General features: G+C 32.0%; 1 protein-coding gene across 1 annotated transcript; it reads left to right on the forward strand.

Annotated features, from left to right (window-relative positions):
* The first annotated feature begins 134 nt into the window (after positions 1-134).
* On the forward strand, positions 135-18,172 carry LOC133197121 (TBC1 domain family member 23-like). Its single transcript, XM_061332976.1, has 17 exons — positions 135-220; positions 8,666-8,774; positions 8,958-9,063; positions 9,351-9,555; positions 11,551-11,674; positions 12,819-12,943; positions 13,252-13,298; positions 13,409-13,512; positions 14,061-14,189; positions 14,704-14,799; positions 14,993-15,068; positions 15,979-16,116; positions 16,348-16,487; positions 16,686-16,804; positions 16,922-17,001; positions 17,314-17,449; positions 17,658-18,172. The coding sequence occupies exons 1-17, from the start codon at positions 192-194 to the stop codon at positions 17,932-17,934; spliced, it is 2,040 nt and encodes a 679-aa protein (XP_061188960.1). The 5' UTR covers positions 135-191; the 3' UTR covers positions 17,935-18,172.
* Positions 18,173-19,259: the final 1,087 nt, after the last annotated feature.

The raw sequence follows: 19,259 nt of genomic DNA on the forward strand, positions 1-19,259 counted from the left end.
CTCGTTTCCGTTATACGGTCATGTGGAAATGGGGTAAAAATATATATTTGAATGTAAGATTACGTAATTTATGATCTTTGATGCACCGCGACAAATATTCCAAAATCACTTTTATATCATTTCTCGGATTGTAAATGTATGGATAATTTTACGACTTCAACCATTTCAATTTACGACTACACGTCAGAAACATGGCCGACAGAATAGATGATACAAGCTGGTAAAACATTTTAATCAAGACTTTTGATAATATTTTGAGTTAAACATTCATCAGACTAAATCAAAGACATTGATTCATCTTTACCAAATCAATAACAATTAGAATTATTCGAAATAAATAAGTAGAATGACTTAACAGTCATGTGTAAATTTAAGTTTTTGACAGTGATTTGTTATGGTCATGTGACCGTGAGTTATCTGAGAAAATCAACATTAATTACTGAATAATTATGACCAAATATTCTTAACTCTGAAGAAAGATTAAAAAAATGTCATTACTCAATTAGTCTTACAAGTGTAGCGTTCAACAGGACTCGCTCCCCTCTCCACGGGCCAGGGGTTTGCCCCTTGGGTGTTAAAAAAACAAACATAAAAATTCACTATTTACTAACAACTAGAACAATTAACACAAGGAAAAATGCCATTTTAGATTACTTTCTCACATCCAGGGGTGTAGGGCTGGGTACATCATCGCAAACCACAGCCAAAATGTACGATCCTCTCCCATTCTGGCCGTGGTTGAATGAGAAAATATTTTGTGGCTCATTAAGATATTGACCAATGCGAGTAAAGCATAGTCAGATAATGAACTTTGACGTGACCTTTCAATACCCAATCACAGTATACGAAACATTTCTTGTATACTGTTGATGTCAATTGTTGATTTCAAAGAAATGGAAACAAATATGGTCATTGGGTGAACATGACCTCACAATATAGAGGCATAAATATTCAAGATTACAACTCTTTTTGTGATCAAACAGCCACGGGTAGGAGAGAGCTATATGCGGACTCCGGACCGTGGCTTGAGATGATGGGCTGGGTATTGGCTAGAGATTTCATATTGCGATATTTTTAACTGTATTGAGATATGTTTTGCAATATTTTCAACAAAAACTTAAGGAGGTTGGATCCTGCCATCAAAAGTAATGAGAATTTTTTATCAAGTATATTTTTAGAATTTATACGCATAGCTTTATTAAAAATCAAAACAAAAAATGTAGGTCAGTGCGCTTCTTTTGGCGCTACAGAGCATTTAGTTTGACCTTTTTGCACTGTAAATACCTCTTACACATAAATCAATTTTTAAAGTTTCTCCTCCAATATTTTTTGTTCAAATAAATTATGGGAACAAAAACAGTCTTATTTCATCTCTAATAGACACATTAAAATTGTGACAACGAAGAAATTTTCAAATTACTGCGTATGTTCAATTATTTGAACTTTTTGCACTCAAGCATTTTCATTTTTCTGGCATTAAAAATTTAACAAGCAAAAAAATCATTTGAAAGTGATGACATTTTACTGAATTTAAGAAGAATGGTTAAAAGTATCGTATATATTCAGAAAAGAAAATCAAAAGTGGGGGTCTGTGATGTTAATTTTGAGATATTACTAAAAAAATGCTAATTTAAAACTTAAATTAGGGCTATTTTTTTCTTCATTTTCACAATATATTTGCTATATTTATCAAATATGATGATAGAATTCATGACAATTTATTTAGTAGATAATATAGGACCAATATAAAACAGTCCACTGCACAAAATAACTCTGTGTGCACACTGAATGTAAAAATAGGAATCCAAACTTAGCATACTTTAAATACTTCGAAAGAGAAAAAAATGATCATTTTCTTCGATAAAAACCTTCCGCCACAAAATATAGTTCCCCACTTAATGCTTTTGGTATGGAATTTAATCATGGAGTTTAAACTGAATATAGTTAAATTGGCGTCGTAGAATCCAAATTTATTGTAAGAATTAAAACATTATGCAGAATTTTTGAAATATAGGTTAAGATAAAAATCTGCTCAAAAGCTCAGGAGCGAACCTCGTTAAATGGTATTTTTTTTTATCATATAAATTTCCTTTGACATGTAGAATGTACATAACTATGATAAATAACCAATAAAAGATACATTGTCAATTGAATTAGTTATTCAACTAAATACACCCATACAAAAGTTTTGTCTTAGTACTGTTTGGCATGATTGCAAACCTTTCTGACAACTTTTCTATATATTTTATAATAGAATTTCTGAGTCTAAGCATTTTCCTGGTATCTCGGACAGTGCCATCGGTTTAAAACGTTGCAATATGATATTTTTTGTCAACATAACGCAATATACCAGAATATTGGTATTATTTCCCAGCCCTACAGGGATGTGCAGTTACCGACGCCCAGGGCTACCGAATTTAGAGGTCGGACTAGCATAGCGCAAAGTTGAAACATAAATGCTGCCTTAGCCCATTGGGCTAGCAAATCTAAAATGTTAAAAATTAACACAAACACATTTTCCATCGAACAATTGTCAGTATTACCAGTCAGGGGTGAGACTGAAATTAATCATTTTTAAAAATGATGATTTCTATATAGTCATAAAATTGATTTTTAATATAAATGACTAAAATTTATCATTTTGTAGAATAATGATGAAAAACAGTCATAACTATTTGGAGTTTATTAATATAGAGTTACTTCTGAAAATAAATATGACTGTATTTCATCATTTTTTATAAAATTGGTAGGCCTGGGTGCACTTAATTATCTCATTATTTATATGGCACACTACTTTATTTTGGTTTCAATTGTTTGTCAAGATGTTTCTCTACACATGGGTCCATAGCAGGATAGTGTATTGTATCATATTATTGTAGTAAATGGGTCAGAAGAATTAACTTGGGATGGAAATATGATGAAAACAAATCAGATTTACAAAAATAATAAAAACACTTACTGGTATATTATGTACATGTAGTTAGTAGAAATGACAATTATCAATCATTTTTCAATATGATGAATTTTGGTGTCACCCCTGACTGATTACGTCAACTGAATTTATGTAAAGGAGAAAGGCCGAAAACTGTCCATTCTGTGAGAGAAAGAACTAATCGAGGGCCGTAGGCCTGAGATAAGTTCTTTCTCTCACAGAATGGACAGTTTGAGGCCTTTCTCCTACTTAAAACATGATTTCCTTTGTTTTGAAAATTAAATATAAAATGTACAAAATGACAGGTAGCACACATACAATGGCAAGTTCATTGTTTACGGAATGGACAGTCACAGGTAAGCTAGGGATGCAGAGCAATTTGTTGAATAAGCCATTGTGTTTCCAGATGCAAAAACCAAAGGTTTTTGTCTTAAGAATGGACAGTTACAGGTGGATTTTGCTGGATACTAGTATTTATACAAGTATGCGATGCTTCAAAATCAGTTTACAGTTTGCGTTGTAAAGGTATACATGTTTTCCTGTGATGGAGAGAGTATATGACAGAATCAATATCTTATAAACCAAAATATGCACAAAATTAGTGATATTTGGATCTGGAAACAGAAAAGGAAGATTAAAAGAAATACTAGCCAAATTTTGACCCAAAAATGAACTTCGACAACAGAAACAGATGATCAAATTCAAATCAAACCTGGAAATGTTTTATTTGAATTCTATTTCTGAGGATATATTAACTGCAGCAGTGTAATGGTGAGATGCAAATTGTGTTCTGAGTGTTGGATTAGCCATGAGCCAATCTTCGACCTGAAATGTTTTTCAAATCAAATCAGGAAATGTTTCATTTTTATTTATTTTCTACCGTAATTAATACATGTATTGACTGCAGCAGTGCAGTGTTCATAGTGCAAACTGTTTTCTGGGTGGAGGATTTAATATTAGACGCACTTCTATCTGAAAATAAATTCTCCTCGAGGGAATGATTTTTCCGAAATTTAAATCAAATGTGAAATTGTGTCATTTAAATTCAAGTTTTGTGAAAATTAAGTTTTGGGTATTGAAATAGTGTGCATCATTCATGAATTTAAAAGAGTAAAATCGAATGGATGCTGTGTAGACATTGTGTTCTGGATTAACTTTGGTCTCCGCGTTCCTTTTGTTATTTACATGTAAATTAAAAAGTATTTAATATATTTGTTTTTGTTTCCCTCTTGAACACATTCCAAAGTTTACCTGTAACTCTCCATTCTGTTTGTTTTAACTGTCCATTCTTTTTGAAAAAACTGTCCATTCTTAAAAGAATGGACAGTTTTCCGAAAAGAATGGACACTGACAGGTAACTTAATGGATTGTTTGAGGAGTTAGCTCAACATTAAGCTATAGAATCGACAACACAAACAAAAGGTTTACGTCACAATCATGTTTTAAGTACAATTTTACTCTGTTGCCAAATCAAGATCCTCAGTCCATTTTAACGTATATGCATTGTGCATGGCTATATATATAGATAGTTTTCGATGGGCCTGAATTAAGCAAGAGTTATTTCCCGTTTGTTGCCATATTGGAGGTCCAACGCGCAAATTTTCCTCTTTCACTGTGTAGAAATGGACTAGGGTAAAGTGCGTTACCCTAGTCCAACATGGCGATAGGCAAAAACGCTTCACATTTTCTTGTACAAATATTGGTGATTTCTAGCAAAAATCTTTATTTTGCACCAATCTGTCGGGCATCTTCAGTTTTATATGCTTGCTTGGAGATTGTATTCAACTTAAGCGTAATTAAACAGAAAATGCACGTCAAAGTTTTGCTGCAGATTAGGGTAAAGTTTCTGGACTATTTATTTACGATTAGGGTAAAGTTTTTTCGAGACTAGGGTAAAGTTATTTATTCTGCAATCTGATTGTGCATGATTTTGATATTTTAACTACTTTATACAATTTATTTAGTTGGAAAAGGCTTTCTCGAAAAAGTTCAAGAACTGTTGCTTCCACAAAGAGGTTATATCGATTGCAATTTTTTTTAATAACCACAATTTTCTTTCAGATTATTACTCTTATTATGAACGTTATATTTTCCGTTTCAGGTACATATATTATTTTATTGTTAAATAAATATACATGTACATGTATAAATGATGTAATTAATTTGTCTGATTTAACTTTCAGTATTGTCTCCTGTATATATATATATAAATCTACTTTGCATCTGTTAATCCCCACTTTGAGCGAAATCATCGAAAATGAGTCACTATATCTAATTTGCATTTGTTGGTACTCGACAGTAACGGAGTTAATCTGCATTGTGGGTAATTTCTATCAAATGTAATGAGAAAATAACAAACAGTAATCATGCTCAAAGTCCAATTAAACAATACAAATTGTGAGCAGAGCAAACAAGGACCTCAGAAAACATCATAGGTGAGATCAGGTGCCATGGGGGAGTAGGCATCATCTTTCGATCGGTCACCTCTGCCACGTATCCTTTGTTTTAATCAGATAAAGGGAAAATGTGTTCACAGTTCAGTTAGAAAATAATGAACTAACAATTTATATGAAAGACATCAGTCAACTTTCGAGCTAACAACATAAAATGTATTTGCTAACAAGATCATTGTATTGACCATAGAATTTGCAAAATGTTGGCCCTTAAGGAAATTGTTGATACCCTTATCATACTTATTCGTCAGCAGCGCAGTCGTTTTAGAAATTTTTCATATGAATCTTCGAATCCACTGGCAACATAAACCCTAATTGCAGGTGAATATGATGTAATGCTACACAAATAAGGGAAGTTGATGATAGATTTGGAGACATCACGTTTATCATCTTTTAAGCTTAGGTGTTAGTTTACCATCATTGTCTTTCTTGAGTAAAACATCCAAATATGTAATGTATCAGAATCTTTGGAATCTTTTATTGAGTTTAATGGGACATATCGAATCAATGTTTGAATGAAAATAAATATTGTTAATGACAAAGGTCATCAATATATCTAACTGTTAAATTGAATGTCACAGAAAGAGACTTCTTTTTAACACTTGATCGCAAACATGGAAACAAGTGTCGGATTTTGTTTTAAACTATAATACATGTAATGTAAATTGTAAGGATATCGAACAGTGACCAATCTCATAAATCCGTAAACAAAACGAAACATATAAATATATTGACAATGTGCACTGCTGACAACATAGCTCTATCAATATCTATTTACAAAATGATTTTGACAAATATGATGTAATTAAGATAGTCGTCGAACTAAACACCTCCATTACCAAAGAGAGCACTTTTTGTTTGGAAAGAATTTCTATGCGTTGCTAAGGAGATTGAACTTAAGTGGTCTGATTTTCTAAGAATAATTTATATTATTGAATGCTTGAATACTAATTGTTTTCATAGTAAAGAATATTTTAAGTACTTACCGGTAGGTACAATTTTTATGAAAAAAAAACTCACACAAGTTTTCCGAATCGAAGCCCAGGTTAATCTGCATTTATCTTACTCTTTGACAAATGTTTTGCCAAAGTTTTCTCATTAGGTACAACAAAGTTTATTTTGTCCGTTTTTCTCACGTATAAGTGCTAGTATAATAACATTTTCTGTATAATATGCAAATCTAAATGCTAAAAAGTAATCGAGGTCGAGAGAGTATACACATAAGTTAATGACACAGTGATATCAACCACCTCGTTTAAATTCGACATTTCGCAAATTCTATGGTTGATACAATGACCTTGTTTGAAAATACAGTCTATCATTTAATTAAGTCCAATGTTGACTGACGTCTTTCATACTAATTGTTAGGCCATTTTTCCCCATTTACCTGATCATGACAAAGAGTACATGGCAGGTTTTACTGATCGACAGGGTATGCTCACTCCTGCATGGCACCTTATCCCACCTCTGTTTTCACTTTTCAGAGGTCCATATGCTCTGCTCATAATTTGTATTGTTTAAATTGGATTTTGAATATGATATATATGAAATAATTCCTGCATCGGAGGAATTGTTGGAGAATATACCCATAGTCGATGGATTTTGTTGGCAAATAAAAAAAACGAGCCGAAAAAATTATTGCACAAATCCTAGTTTGTAAATGAGTGTGATTAAAACCGCATCATAAGGTTTCCTTGTTTCTGCATTTTCATGTGTTTCACTTTGTTACATTAGGTTTGGTCCTGTGTGTTTCTCAAGTACACAGGACCTAATGACCTGTGTGACCCAAAAAACTTAAGCGCAGACTGTTTTGTGAGCAGACAGTCTTAAATAATTACATGAAAATAAAGTTCCTGTGATTATAAAGTGATTTACAGTAAATTTAAAGTGTGTACTGTAAACACTGTAATCTACTGTGTTGTTTATTATATAAGCTGTATTAAAGTGCATAAATTAAGCATGTATTTTGAACAGTGACTTGGTTAGTATCTATCTTTAAATTAGAGAACCATTTGCTGAAGTTGCCAACCTTGTTACTCTATGTATTTGCAGTCAGTGTGGACTTAAAATTATGTTTTGAATTAAATCATAAATATGTCATAGAAAAATTATTCATGAGGTGAAGGCAAACAGCCCTGGGTTATAAAGGAGGGAGGAGGTTGGTCCTCATGCTCCTGGGATAACTTTCTTTTTGCAAAAGAACTTATGCGATAGTAAGGTGACCATTGTCTGTCTGTCTGTAAACAGTTTTTCAAAATGCTACTTCTCCTACAGTTTTGGTCTGATTTCAGTATAACTTGGAATGCAAGTAGACTACACTAAGATACATAAATCTATATATCAGTATTTGATTTCAATGAACAGTGTTGCCATGGTTACTAAAAATAATTTCTTTGAATAATCTCATAATGCTACTCTTTCTACAGTTAAGGTCTGATTTCAATATTTCAATATAAGTCACCACATTAGAAGATTACACTGAGATATGTAATTCTCTTTATTGGTTTTTGATTTTGATGAAGTGTTGCCATGGTTACTAAAATTAAAATTTCTGTAAAATTCTTTTAAAAGGCTACTCCTTCTACAGTTTTACTCTGACTGCATTATTCTATCATTGCATTTTGCAAAGTTTAAGTCCATGTGCTACTTTTCTCTTCCTTTGTTATAAGTACAAACCAGTAGAGCTATAGTCTTGTCAGAAACTTCTGGTTTGGGATAAGTTTTTTCTTAGGCAAGGTGAATTCCTTTTAGGTAACATGTCAATAACTGGATTACCCAAAGGATTAGTCCACCAAATGTGGAGTATTGAATCTTGAAATGCTGTAGATCTTTGATGCATTTTACAAAGTTTAGCTTGAAAATATTACCTCTTTTGAAATTTAAATAACTCATTCCTAAACTAGAAAACCTGGAGCATTTGTTGAATGATTTACATAAGCAATTTATTTTCTTGTAAAATCAAGCATGCTATTGTGATAGCTAGTATTCAAGTGAAGATTTAGAAAACAGGAAGGAATGATTAATTGATAGATTTTATGTTGTTTTACATCCCATCCAAGAAATTTTCACTGTAGAGATGTCACATCACCATATACTGATGTGTACCTGGCCAGTAGAATGCATGTACTAAGACTGACTTAGATCAAACTTGGAGAAAGCACTAGAATTTAACAAATCAAAGCCAGAATAGTATACTAAAGTGAAACAAGATTTCTATTTGAAGATGAAAGAAAGCAATTTTATTATTTTATCCTTTTGATTACATATAATATTTTTGCAGGGTAACAGATTTGGAAACAGCACTTGTTGAAAGTTGTGATTTTGGAACTCTTAAGAACATTTGTAAATGTAGACCTGTTCCAGATCACTTGAGACCAGAGGTTTGGCAGGTATTAACTTGTGTCTGATCTGTTCTTTTTGTATCTTTTTAGTTTTATGGAAAATCTATTATGTGAAATGTGGATTTCAAATATTTTTCAAGAAATGTGTTTTCTGCAGAGTTTAACTGCCAAACATTAGTTTGAAAAGTACATCTCTTTAATTACAACATTTTCATACTTTTTCATTTGTAGATTTGTCTTAGTGTGCAGAGTAAAGGAGATGCTCTGAATTCATTTGATGGATTGTATGATCTTGATGAACAAGGGTTAATTAGAGAAGATTGCAAAGCTCTAGTTGGTATGACCATTCTGTACTCAAGTATATTAAATGTGCATTATAAAAGGCATCTTGAAACCTCAGTCCTGAAGCAGAGACAGTGTTGAAAAATGAAGTAAAATAAAGTGTGTGGTGAACAGTATACATGTTAAATTTAACATCTAAAAAGGGCACACATTTTCTTCTGCATAAAGAACACTTTTTATTGCTGTTGCTATAGATTTAAGACACGATGGACAATTTCAAATAGATATTAAAATACTTTTCTAAATTTTAAACACGTTTTTCCAATTCTTTTGTTTTTAAAGACAAACTGGGAAATGAGGAGGAGGACAAAGTTTCAGTGGTCAGTGATTTAGAATCCATCATTACATTCTTTTCGAAATCCAGAAATGAGAAATATATATCAGACAACGGATGGCTTGAGGTCATACAACCCTTGCTGGCACTTAAATTAACCAGATCCCAGCTCTATAACTGCTTCTATTCCATTATCAACAAGTTTATTCCAAGGTATATTGACATATTTGATGCAAAATGTATTTTGAAATTTTTAATTACTTATCACAAATGAAAAAGAAATTATTAGTATTGCTGGTTTTACCTCAAATTTTCTGAAGACTACTATACAGTACACACAATGTTATTCTTGACAATTCTGTCGTGTTCTGTTGGCCTGATTCCTATATAGTATCATGTGGGTATCCAATAGAATCATTAATGTATTCTATAAGACTAATATGTAATATGTTGCTTTTCTCATTTTTTGATTAGTAAACAGGTTAAAAGTTTTTTGAGCAGGTCTATTTCCAAGTAACTATAAGTCCTACTGAAACCAAACTTGCATGGATATTGATCTTGGGATGTCCACTTGGGATTTCCTTTACTTATAGATAACATTCATCGAGATGAGCTTCGTAATCTCTGATTACCTATGATTGTATTATCATGTTTTGCATTTATCAGGTTTTCTGTTTACATTTAAACTCATTTAGTGCAAACACAATGAATTTATGGATATTGTGAAAGTTTTTTTGTATCCTCGGTAAAAAAAATCTTAACAATTCCTTTTAAAATTTTACATATATAATGATGTAACAAATTTATGTATATAGTGAACTGATTTTTGGTGCTGTACTTTTTTTTAAGGTAATTGTCTGTAAATTTATTTACCAATTTTTTATCCTATCAGGTGTTGTATTTATCATAATGTCTGTTTATCAGGTTTTGCATTTATCACGAAGACCATTTATCCTATTGCCATGCTTGGATCCTTTTGCTTCATGAATGTATCCTATTGTTCATGTAGTATCATGCCTGTATCCTATCATGTAACATATCAAAAATAATTTTGTGGGTACTATACCACATGTATTTTTAAAGTCTCAACCTTTGATAAGTAAACTCTTCAGACTAAGTTTTCTCCAACTTTTATCTTTAGAATCGTAGATTTACATATATGTCTCTTTAGCTTTAATTTAGTTACCCCCCCCCCCACCCCACCCCACCCCACCCCCATCCCCACACACACAACTGTTGTGGGGGGACTTAGTGCTTGACCAGTATGTATGTATGTAATATGTAAATGAGTCTCTGCATACGTGTGGACTTAGTTTTAAGAGTACTATTAGACCTTTTATATCGTACTTGCTACAGAGATCTATGCAAAGTGGCAATAGGAAAAACCTTCTTGAATATAAAAGCAATAGGAAAAACCTTCTTGAATATACAGGTCATGGCACTGTTAAGTGTTAACAATATTGGACACAAAAAGTATTTTGTGATTTTTTAGCCTCAAACTTGCTTCAGAGAATCTAGGTGGCACTTTTATACAGTCAAAAGACCAGAGATTGTGTTTAAAAAGCTGTGGGCCCAATTTAAAGATGAACTTTTAGATTTTCACCCTCCCAATTGCGATAGGGATGCTAAAGGGAGGGGAGATGAAGATGTTAAGTGCCATGTACATGTATATATACTTGGCACATGTTTTTGTATGTGCTTTATAATGCATTGTCTCCAGTGATTGAGAAGGGCTAAACTAATTACATCTACCTGTGAATATGAGGCATATGTTCATATGAATCATACATAAAATTAACTATGCAACTGTATATAATTTAATTATAGTTGTAACAAGTCATTTGATTGGATAAAAGATTTTCATTTATATCATATAACATAAGTTGCCTACGTCACAATGAGTTACGTCAAAAACGTATTAATCCACTTGATGTTCCTTTAAAAATATGCTCAATTTGAAGCCATTTTTGGGAGGAAAATTGTCTTATTGTCTACACTGAATTTAAATTATAAGGAATGAAACTTATTTTAACGTATTTATACGATATAACATAACTTGGGGCAGTTTACGCTTTTTTATAAATCGCTTCACGGTTTATAAAGCGTAAACTGTCCCAAGTTATGTTATATCGTATAACATAGGTTAAAATAAGCTTCATTCCTTAAATAATATTATTTCTGACATTAATTTTATATTCAAATTTACAGGGATTGTGTCAAAGGAGGAAAACCATTCCATTTGTTTCGCTTGCTCCTTCAGTACCATGATCCCGAGTTGAGCTCATTTCTGGACACAAAGAAAATCATGCCCGACCTTTACTGCCATTCATGGGTATAGATCAGCAAAGATTGAGTGTTTATCAAGCTTTCTTATTTAAATATCTTTAACTCACAAGAAATTAATCTTATCTGCCTGTCTTTAAACAATCACATTTATTTAAAGAACTTTTAAAAAGTTTGATAATTACTGGTATTACATACATGTAAAACTGAACCTTTAAGTTTGATAATGAAAGTTGATTTATCAAGTATTGAGAAATTAGGCCACAATTAAAAAATTGTTTGTTTGGCATTGTCAACCAAGTTCTTAAATGATTGGGTCGTTTAAAGTAAATCAAAGATCAAAAAAAAAAAGAAGAGAGGAGACAATTGTTAAGCTGTTGATGTGATTATTTAAGTGAATTATTTAATAAAGGAAAATCTACAAAATGGCAATCAAAATTAAGATGGGGCATGGTATACTGTCATCTTTGCTAGCCAAGGGTGATGATTCGCTCCTCTCCTCTTGAAAAGAGCTAGGGAAGATGGGTATACGGGATACTAAAAAACCCTTAATGGCAGTTGATTTCTGCTTGATTTTTCCAATAATTTTGGCCATAAAAAATTTTGGGAAACGATTGAACTTTAAAATTCCTTGTTTGAAACATGCTAGTAATATTCCAATTAGTGTTATTTCATGGGCATTTTATGTACATACATATAATTATGTAGATAAAGTACTGAATCTCAACTTTATAGATCATTTATCTGGGGGACTGAAATGTTTGTGTCACAATGTTTATGTCGTAGAAATTGACTTTAGATACAGACAATGTAGGGAATACTTTTTTGGGCTATTAAAGGGTAAAGGTGACTGAAGTAATATTTTCAACTATGCCTTATTCTGGGTATGTACTGGGGTAGTGATGTGATGAAAGCTTGACCTTGTGAGAGAAGCTGTAATTTGATTGTATGCACACTAGTAATCTAGTATGCATGACATGTACCGGAAGTTAAAAATACATGTATATAAGTTACAGTTATTGAAATAATCATTGTTTAATTACGGTTCTTTATCCATTTTAATATGCATTTATAAATAAGTTATACAGTGTACCAATTTGGAGATTAAATGTACATGTGAACAGAGAGAGAGAGAGAGAGAGAGAGTTGAAGTTTTGTTGTTATTTTTGAAAATACCTGATTTCTTTTTACAGTTCAGAAGTTTGTTTGCTGCACCTTGTGATCTACAAGTCATACAGGTGATGTGGGATGTGTACTTTCAAAATGGAGACCAATTTCTAACATTTTTTATGGCTCTTGTCATCCTAGTTAATGCAAGGTTGGTACAAAATATGGAACATTTACAAGTCAAGTATACCCTGGTAAAACTTGATAATGAGTTTGATTGATGTATTAAAACAGAAAGAGAAAATTTCTTCAGCAAAAATGCAAGTCATTGACATGTCTGATAAGAATGCACATTAAAATACCTCCATTCTAAAGTCTCTTTACTACTAGACTTTACATTTTTTGCTGTATTTACTCTGAATATCCTGAATTCCCAGATATTTAAAAGATTTTTCTTGGTCCTGTTGAGTTTGAGATAAGGAGGTTTGACTGTAACCGAGTGACATAATTTCATTTCAGAGATCAAATTTTGGCAGGAGAAGTGGATTCAAAGCAGCAAATTACAGGTACTTGTAAATAAATGAAGAGGAAGAAAATTAATATAGTTCCTTTGAAGTTCACAACAGATATTTTTGCTTAGCATAATATCATTAACTTTGATATTTTCTTTGTTCAGAAATGCTGACATCCTTCCCCTCAGGTCTGGAGGCAGAGGACATTGAGGATTTCTGTGCATTAGCACAGTACTATGCCACCAAAACCCCACAGTCTTTCAGAAGGGTATGCAATATAAACACATTTAAACCATGGGACATATACATGTACATACATGTCAGGGTTCAAAATTCACTATATACAACTTGCAAAACGCGAGTTAGAATTCCCAAATTGCGAGTTAAAAATTATGTAACTCACAAAAACTTGCGAGTTGATTTTTTTGTATTGAAACTGTAGCAAAATTATATAATATGACAGAACACAATGCTTTTGATTTAAATCAGTAATTTAATTAAAAGTCACACTGTAGTTGTATTTTGTGTATTGTACAGTAGTTACTTTTTCCTTAAGTTACATGTATTTAATTTATATAAATTAATTTAACTTTATATGAAAATTGCGAGTAGTCTTATAAAATTGCAAGTTCACTTTCTTGGTACTCGCAATTATTTGCGAGTTGTAATTTTAGGGAGTTTCTAACCCTGCATGTATATGAGGACTCTAAAAACTTACTTACCATCATTAAAGCTACTGTAAATATAGTGAGAGTTCCTTACTGGTTCATTGAAATTTTATGAAACAAGGTTATCTTTGTATAATGTTTTCTGTAGGATTACCAGAGTCCATTATTTGGTAACAGTATGACCCCAGGAGAAAAGGAGGATGATTTACAAGTTTCACAGGCATTATGTTTACCAGTTTCTGTGTCAGAACTTCTTCAGAGCAACAGCCAAGCAGGAGTGAGTAATATTGGTTAAATACAGATATACTGGTAATTATCTGATTTTCTTGGACAGCCAAGGGTCTATTTTCCCCCTTCTTTGGCATCAATATTTTTTATTAGATCTTAATGCTCAAACATATATGCATCAAGAAAAAATGAAATGGTACTTCAAAAAAATTAATACATCACAGTTATAGAGTCCTGTCCTGAGATTAGTAATATTTCAAGTAAGGCTAACAGCTTCTTGTGATATTTTTTACAAGTAAAAAGTTGAATCCTGTAGGGAATATTTTTATATCTTCACACAGTGTAGGTAAACATATTTACCTGTTCAGGTGTTAGCATGCAAGAAGCTGTAGCTAAGAACTGAGTACACCTAATGCTAAACATGTTAAAGATATGCATAATAATTATATAGGAGTATAATTAAGAGAGTGTTGTTTTTAAACTTTGCTGCATTCCAAATAGACAATTGAAAGAGGAACAGATAAAGTAATCTTAAATATTATGAATCCCTTTCTTGTTGACAGGGTGATGGTGTGCGATATTTTGTGGTGGATTGTCGACCTGCTGACCAGTACAACAGTGGGCATCTGCGTACGGCATTCCATCTAGACGCAAATCTTGTAAGTTTCTAAAACACACTCCAGATGTGTTCCTTTAGTAATGTAATTACTTTGTCGAAAAATTAAGACTCATTAAATTTTCACGAAAAGTGATGTTTTGGTAATGCAATTTCAATATATTCCTAGTGGTAGGATCTTCCACTGTTAAGTGATTTGAAATTTCAATTAATAATTGCTTATTGCTGTTTTGTAGATGTTACAGAATCCCAGAGAGTTCAGTACTGCTGTGCAGGCTTTGCTTGCAGCACAACAACAGTCAATATCCTCAGGTCATTTTCTTCTATTTTGTCTTGGACAAACACTCCAAACTGATCAGTACTGTAGGCTGCCTAATTTTGCAACAGAACTAAATCATGAAATAAACACTGTATTAAAAAAGATATTTAAATTAGAATTACAGTGTACATGTGTTATAGTAAATTGAACAAAATACTGTGAACTCAAAATGGTGTAATAAAAAAATATTTTATGTAGAATTATTCTATAACAAAACCAAAGATTTATACAGTAATTGAAAAGTTAATAATTTTCGTACATGGTCAAATTGGTAATTGTTGGATTAAAATTCTTTCAAAAGTGCAAATATGTTCTTTAAAATTTGATTCTGTTGAATTTTCATGTGCCGTTGAACTTTGATATCTGGAACACTGATATCTCGAATATTATGGATATTATGGATATGTTGAAGTGATTTAGAAGTCCCAACCACTTATCCTTTAAGTATTTTACTCCTGATATCTTGAATTTTTCTCGGTCCCATCATGTTTGAGATAATGAGATTTGACTGTAGTTCCTTTCAAATTTTCATATTCCAGAGTGTATCATTGTGCAACAATATTCTGATTATTTATTGGGCCCCATAGTATATCCTTTTACGTGTATTAAATGCCTAAAAAAAGAGAATTAGGAGCAGAAAGGAGATACTGTAAACATACTTTTGCCATGGGGTCGTAATTCCATGGGACCAATATTTCTGCTCAATTCATGGGTAGAAATTACACAGATTTCTTGGACTGCCTTTATATGTCTTTAATGACCTTTAAGTTTGCTGTGACAAATTTCCATGGAAAATTTGTAACCCTGAAAATAGTGTAAAATAATTCTGAGTGAAAAAAGAATTTATACAGTAAGTAATTATGCTGCTATGAACTAGTTTTAAATTTCATTTGGACTTTACAGGATCAGTAGCTGGAGGAGAACACCTTTGTTTTATCGGCAGTGGACGGGAAGAAGAAGATCAGTATGTCCATATGGTCATAGCCAATTTCCTACAAAAACACTATCAATATGTCAGTTTTGCCAAGGGAGGCTATCAAAGTATGTAACCAAATATGGTTATTGTCAATATTGAGAAAGATTTTCAATGTTTAAGTAAAGTTCTTGGTTTATGCCATAAGCAGATTTGGAAATTTGAAACTTTGGGGGGGAAAAAATTGTTCTTAATCAAACATATATTTACTTGCAAAAATATAACTTTCTTGAAATTTTTTGCTAACTTTATTGGCAAGATGAATAAATTCTTGGAAATTGTTTGCTTTTTATGGTCAGGTTTACATGAAATATTAAAGGACAGATTATCAGAGGGACTAACAAGTCATAATCCTAAACACTGTATTGTGTGTAACCCAGAGGCATGCAACAGCTCAAGTGATATGGAGAATGGGGAAGATTTTCATAGAACTCAAAAGGTAACCATGCCTTTTTTCTTCTTTATTAATAATTGTATCATACCATTTTGAAATATATGTTATCATAATTATTTTGTTAGTAAGTAGAATTTAAACTGGAAATAGATTTTTTTTGGCTGTTTTGGTCATCCAGTAGTACATAAATCATTTTTTAATTGCATGTTTGTTTTATTCTCTTTGTATTTTTAAAATTTGTAGGGGGAGGAAAATGGGGAATCATTTTTTGGAAAATTAACCTCTACAGTTAAGAGCAAGTCAGCTGTGATGAAACAAAAGTTAACAGACTACATTAAAAATGAGCATCAAATACAGGAAAGGTAAGTTATTCTGTGGGTGTGCTGGATCATTGTTTGTATTCTGAGTTACTTCTCTTGAAATTACTATGAAATACTTCTTTATGAACTAGAATGTCAAGAGGGATTTTATTTGGACAGGCATGTCAGTAATACAGACCGTGTGGGCAAGAGATACAGAAACATGGCCAATGTTTTTTCTATTGGTGATGATGATGACGGTAAGATTAATCATATCAGGAAATTTTTTGTCCTGACATTAAGATATAGAAAAATTCATTAATTTGTGCAGAGGATGGGAGATAAATTTTGACAGTTGAAATGGGTTAAATTAAAAGAATATGCTTTCATTGTAATAATAATGACAATTACATGTTTAAAAATGTATCAGCTTTGCAAAAAATTATTGCTATTCAAATCTTGCTACTCCTTCTAACAATTTTTAAAATTCTTTACTGAATTTGGTAAGAAAATCTATGGAATTACTATGGTATGTTTCCCTTTTTGAATTTTTAAAAATTTTTTCTTGCCAGGTGATGACCAAGCTGGGAACTCATCTGATGATGAAAGAAAGGAAGTTGTAAATGTGGAAGTATGGCTAAAGAAACCTGATGTCAGATACTCCTGTAAATGTCAAGAGGTCATTGGTAATGGATACATGTTTCCAAGGTAAATAAAAGATTTGATTAGCAAGTCTGATCTTTTTCCCTTTAAAAGACACAATTGATCAAAATGCATACAGCAAGCCTTTCTAACAAAATATACCTCTTGGTCCATTATGTCCTATGGACTTATTGGATATTGGGGGTGGGCTTAAGTCAAACCAAAAGCAAACAATAATCATTTGAAGTAATATCTATTATCATATATTTTGTAGTTATGTTCTGGTGACAGACAGTCATTTGTACGTACTTCGAGAAATTCCAAACCGGAAAAATATGGCACATATTCAGGCAAGACGGGCTTTAGGAAGTGTTGTAAAAATTACATCCAAAAGAAAACACCCAGACTTTATCACATTCAAGTATGGGTCTGTTGATGGAGAGGTTATTCAAGTAACAGACATTGACCGATTTCTAATGCCACAAGCACCGGAGGCAACTAAAGTTATCAAACAACAAATTATTAAAGTATTGGATGCACTGGAAAGCTGAGTTGTGGTTCTAAAACTTTTCTGTTTTGGGTGCACAGTGTATAAATGTATTATCATTCAGAACAAATATTGACTATAGTCAAAGATGTTGAGATTGATTGACAAAGTAATAATTCATGATATGTACTAATGCCCTGTACCTAATTCGATGGGCATTTGCAATGTTCTTACTCTTTAAGAACTTTTGGAAGTTTTCCATCTTATTCTTTAGTTGTTTAACAAAATTTCTGCTATTATGACGATTTTGTCCTCACTTTTTGCATATCATAGTATATTGAACATTTATTCCATATAGATACATGCATACATACATGTATATTAAAATACAGGTATTTATTCCTTTTGTAGAGTGTTGACATGAAACCTTTATAAGTTTATTTATTTCTAACTCTTACTCCCTGTGATACAATTTTATGTTATTCCATGGATTTATTTAGTTCATATGCTTTTTTTCTTGAGTTGGTAAATGCATGTATAATATTTTTTTTTATAGAGTTTTAGCTGCATTGTTCCTCCTAAAGATTACCTCCTAAGTTGAATGTTTATATGAAAACCAAATATATTTCCACTATTATAAAGTTAACATGTCACCAAAATACTTTACCCTGAGCATGATTAAAGAACTTCTTTCATGAGAAAGGATAGTGCAAATATTATATATGGGCATATTGCAATACATAGTGGATAAAAAACATTCTTTTTTTTAATTTTAATGTTTGTCTGTAATGTATAGAACTAAACCCACCTTCGTCTATTTTGTAGCCCCCCCCCCCCCCCCAAAAAAATTATACCATTTGGAAATTGTATCCGAAGTATAGCTTGCACACAAATATAAAGTGCTATAAAATATGTATACTTGTACACAAAAAGTGGTTTAACCTGTTGGGAGTCATACACACTTATCCATGCTTAATCAACAATATAACGTATCACACAGTCACATGTATGTTTTTAAAGTATGTTTTACTGGGTTTATTAAGGTATGTTAAAATATTCTTCTCTTCCAACATAAGAAAATTGTAGTGAGATCTGTACAATAAACCACAGCCTGATAGGGTAGGAAATGTCTTTTAGGAGTTGTCATTTTGACAATCATTCTGAGGAGGTACTGTACGCCTTGCCACATAGAAGTCTGAGATGCATAATGATGGTTGTCATTTGTTCTTTTCCAGTGATAATGTTTTCAAATGTTTGCTTAAATCTCTGTACATGTTTTCTTTTTGCATTTATAAATCTACATGTGTATTTTCATGCAAGGACTGCTTTGGTTTATAAAGCTATTTTACTGCAGGTTTAGTGCAATTACAATTATTGGGGTTTTTTTTG

The sequence above is a fragment of the Saccostrea echinata genome, unplaced genomic scaffold, assembly GCF_033153115.1.
Source record: "Saccostrea echinata isolate AGI-Se365-2 ecotype Australia unplaced genomic scaffold, CSIRO_AGI_Sech_v1 ptg000030l, whole genome shotgun sequence".
NCBI classification, from domain to species: domain Eukaryota; kingdom Metazoa; phylum Mollusca; class Bivalvia; order Ostreida; family Ostreidae; genus Saccostrea; species Saccostrea echinata.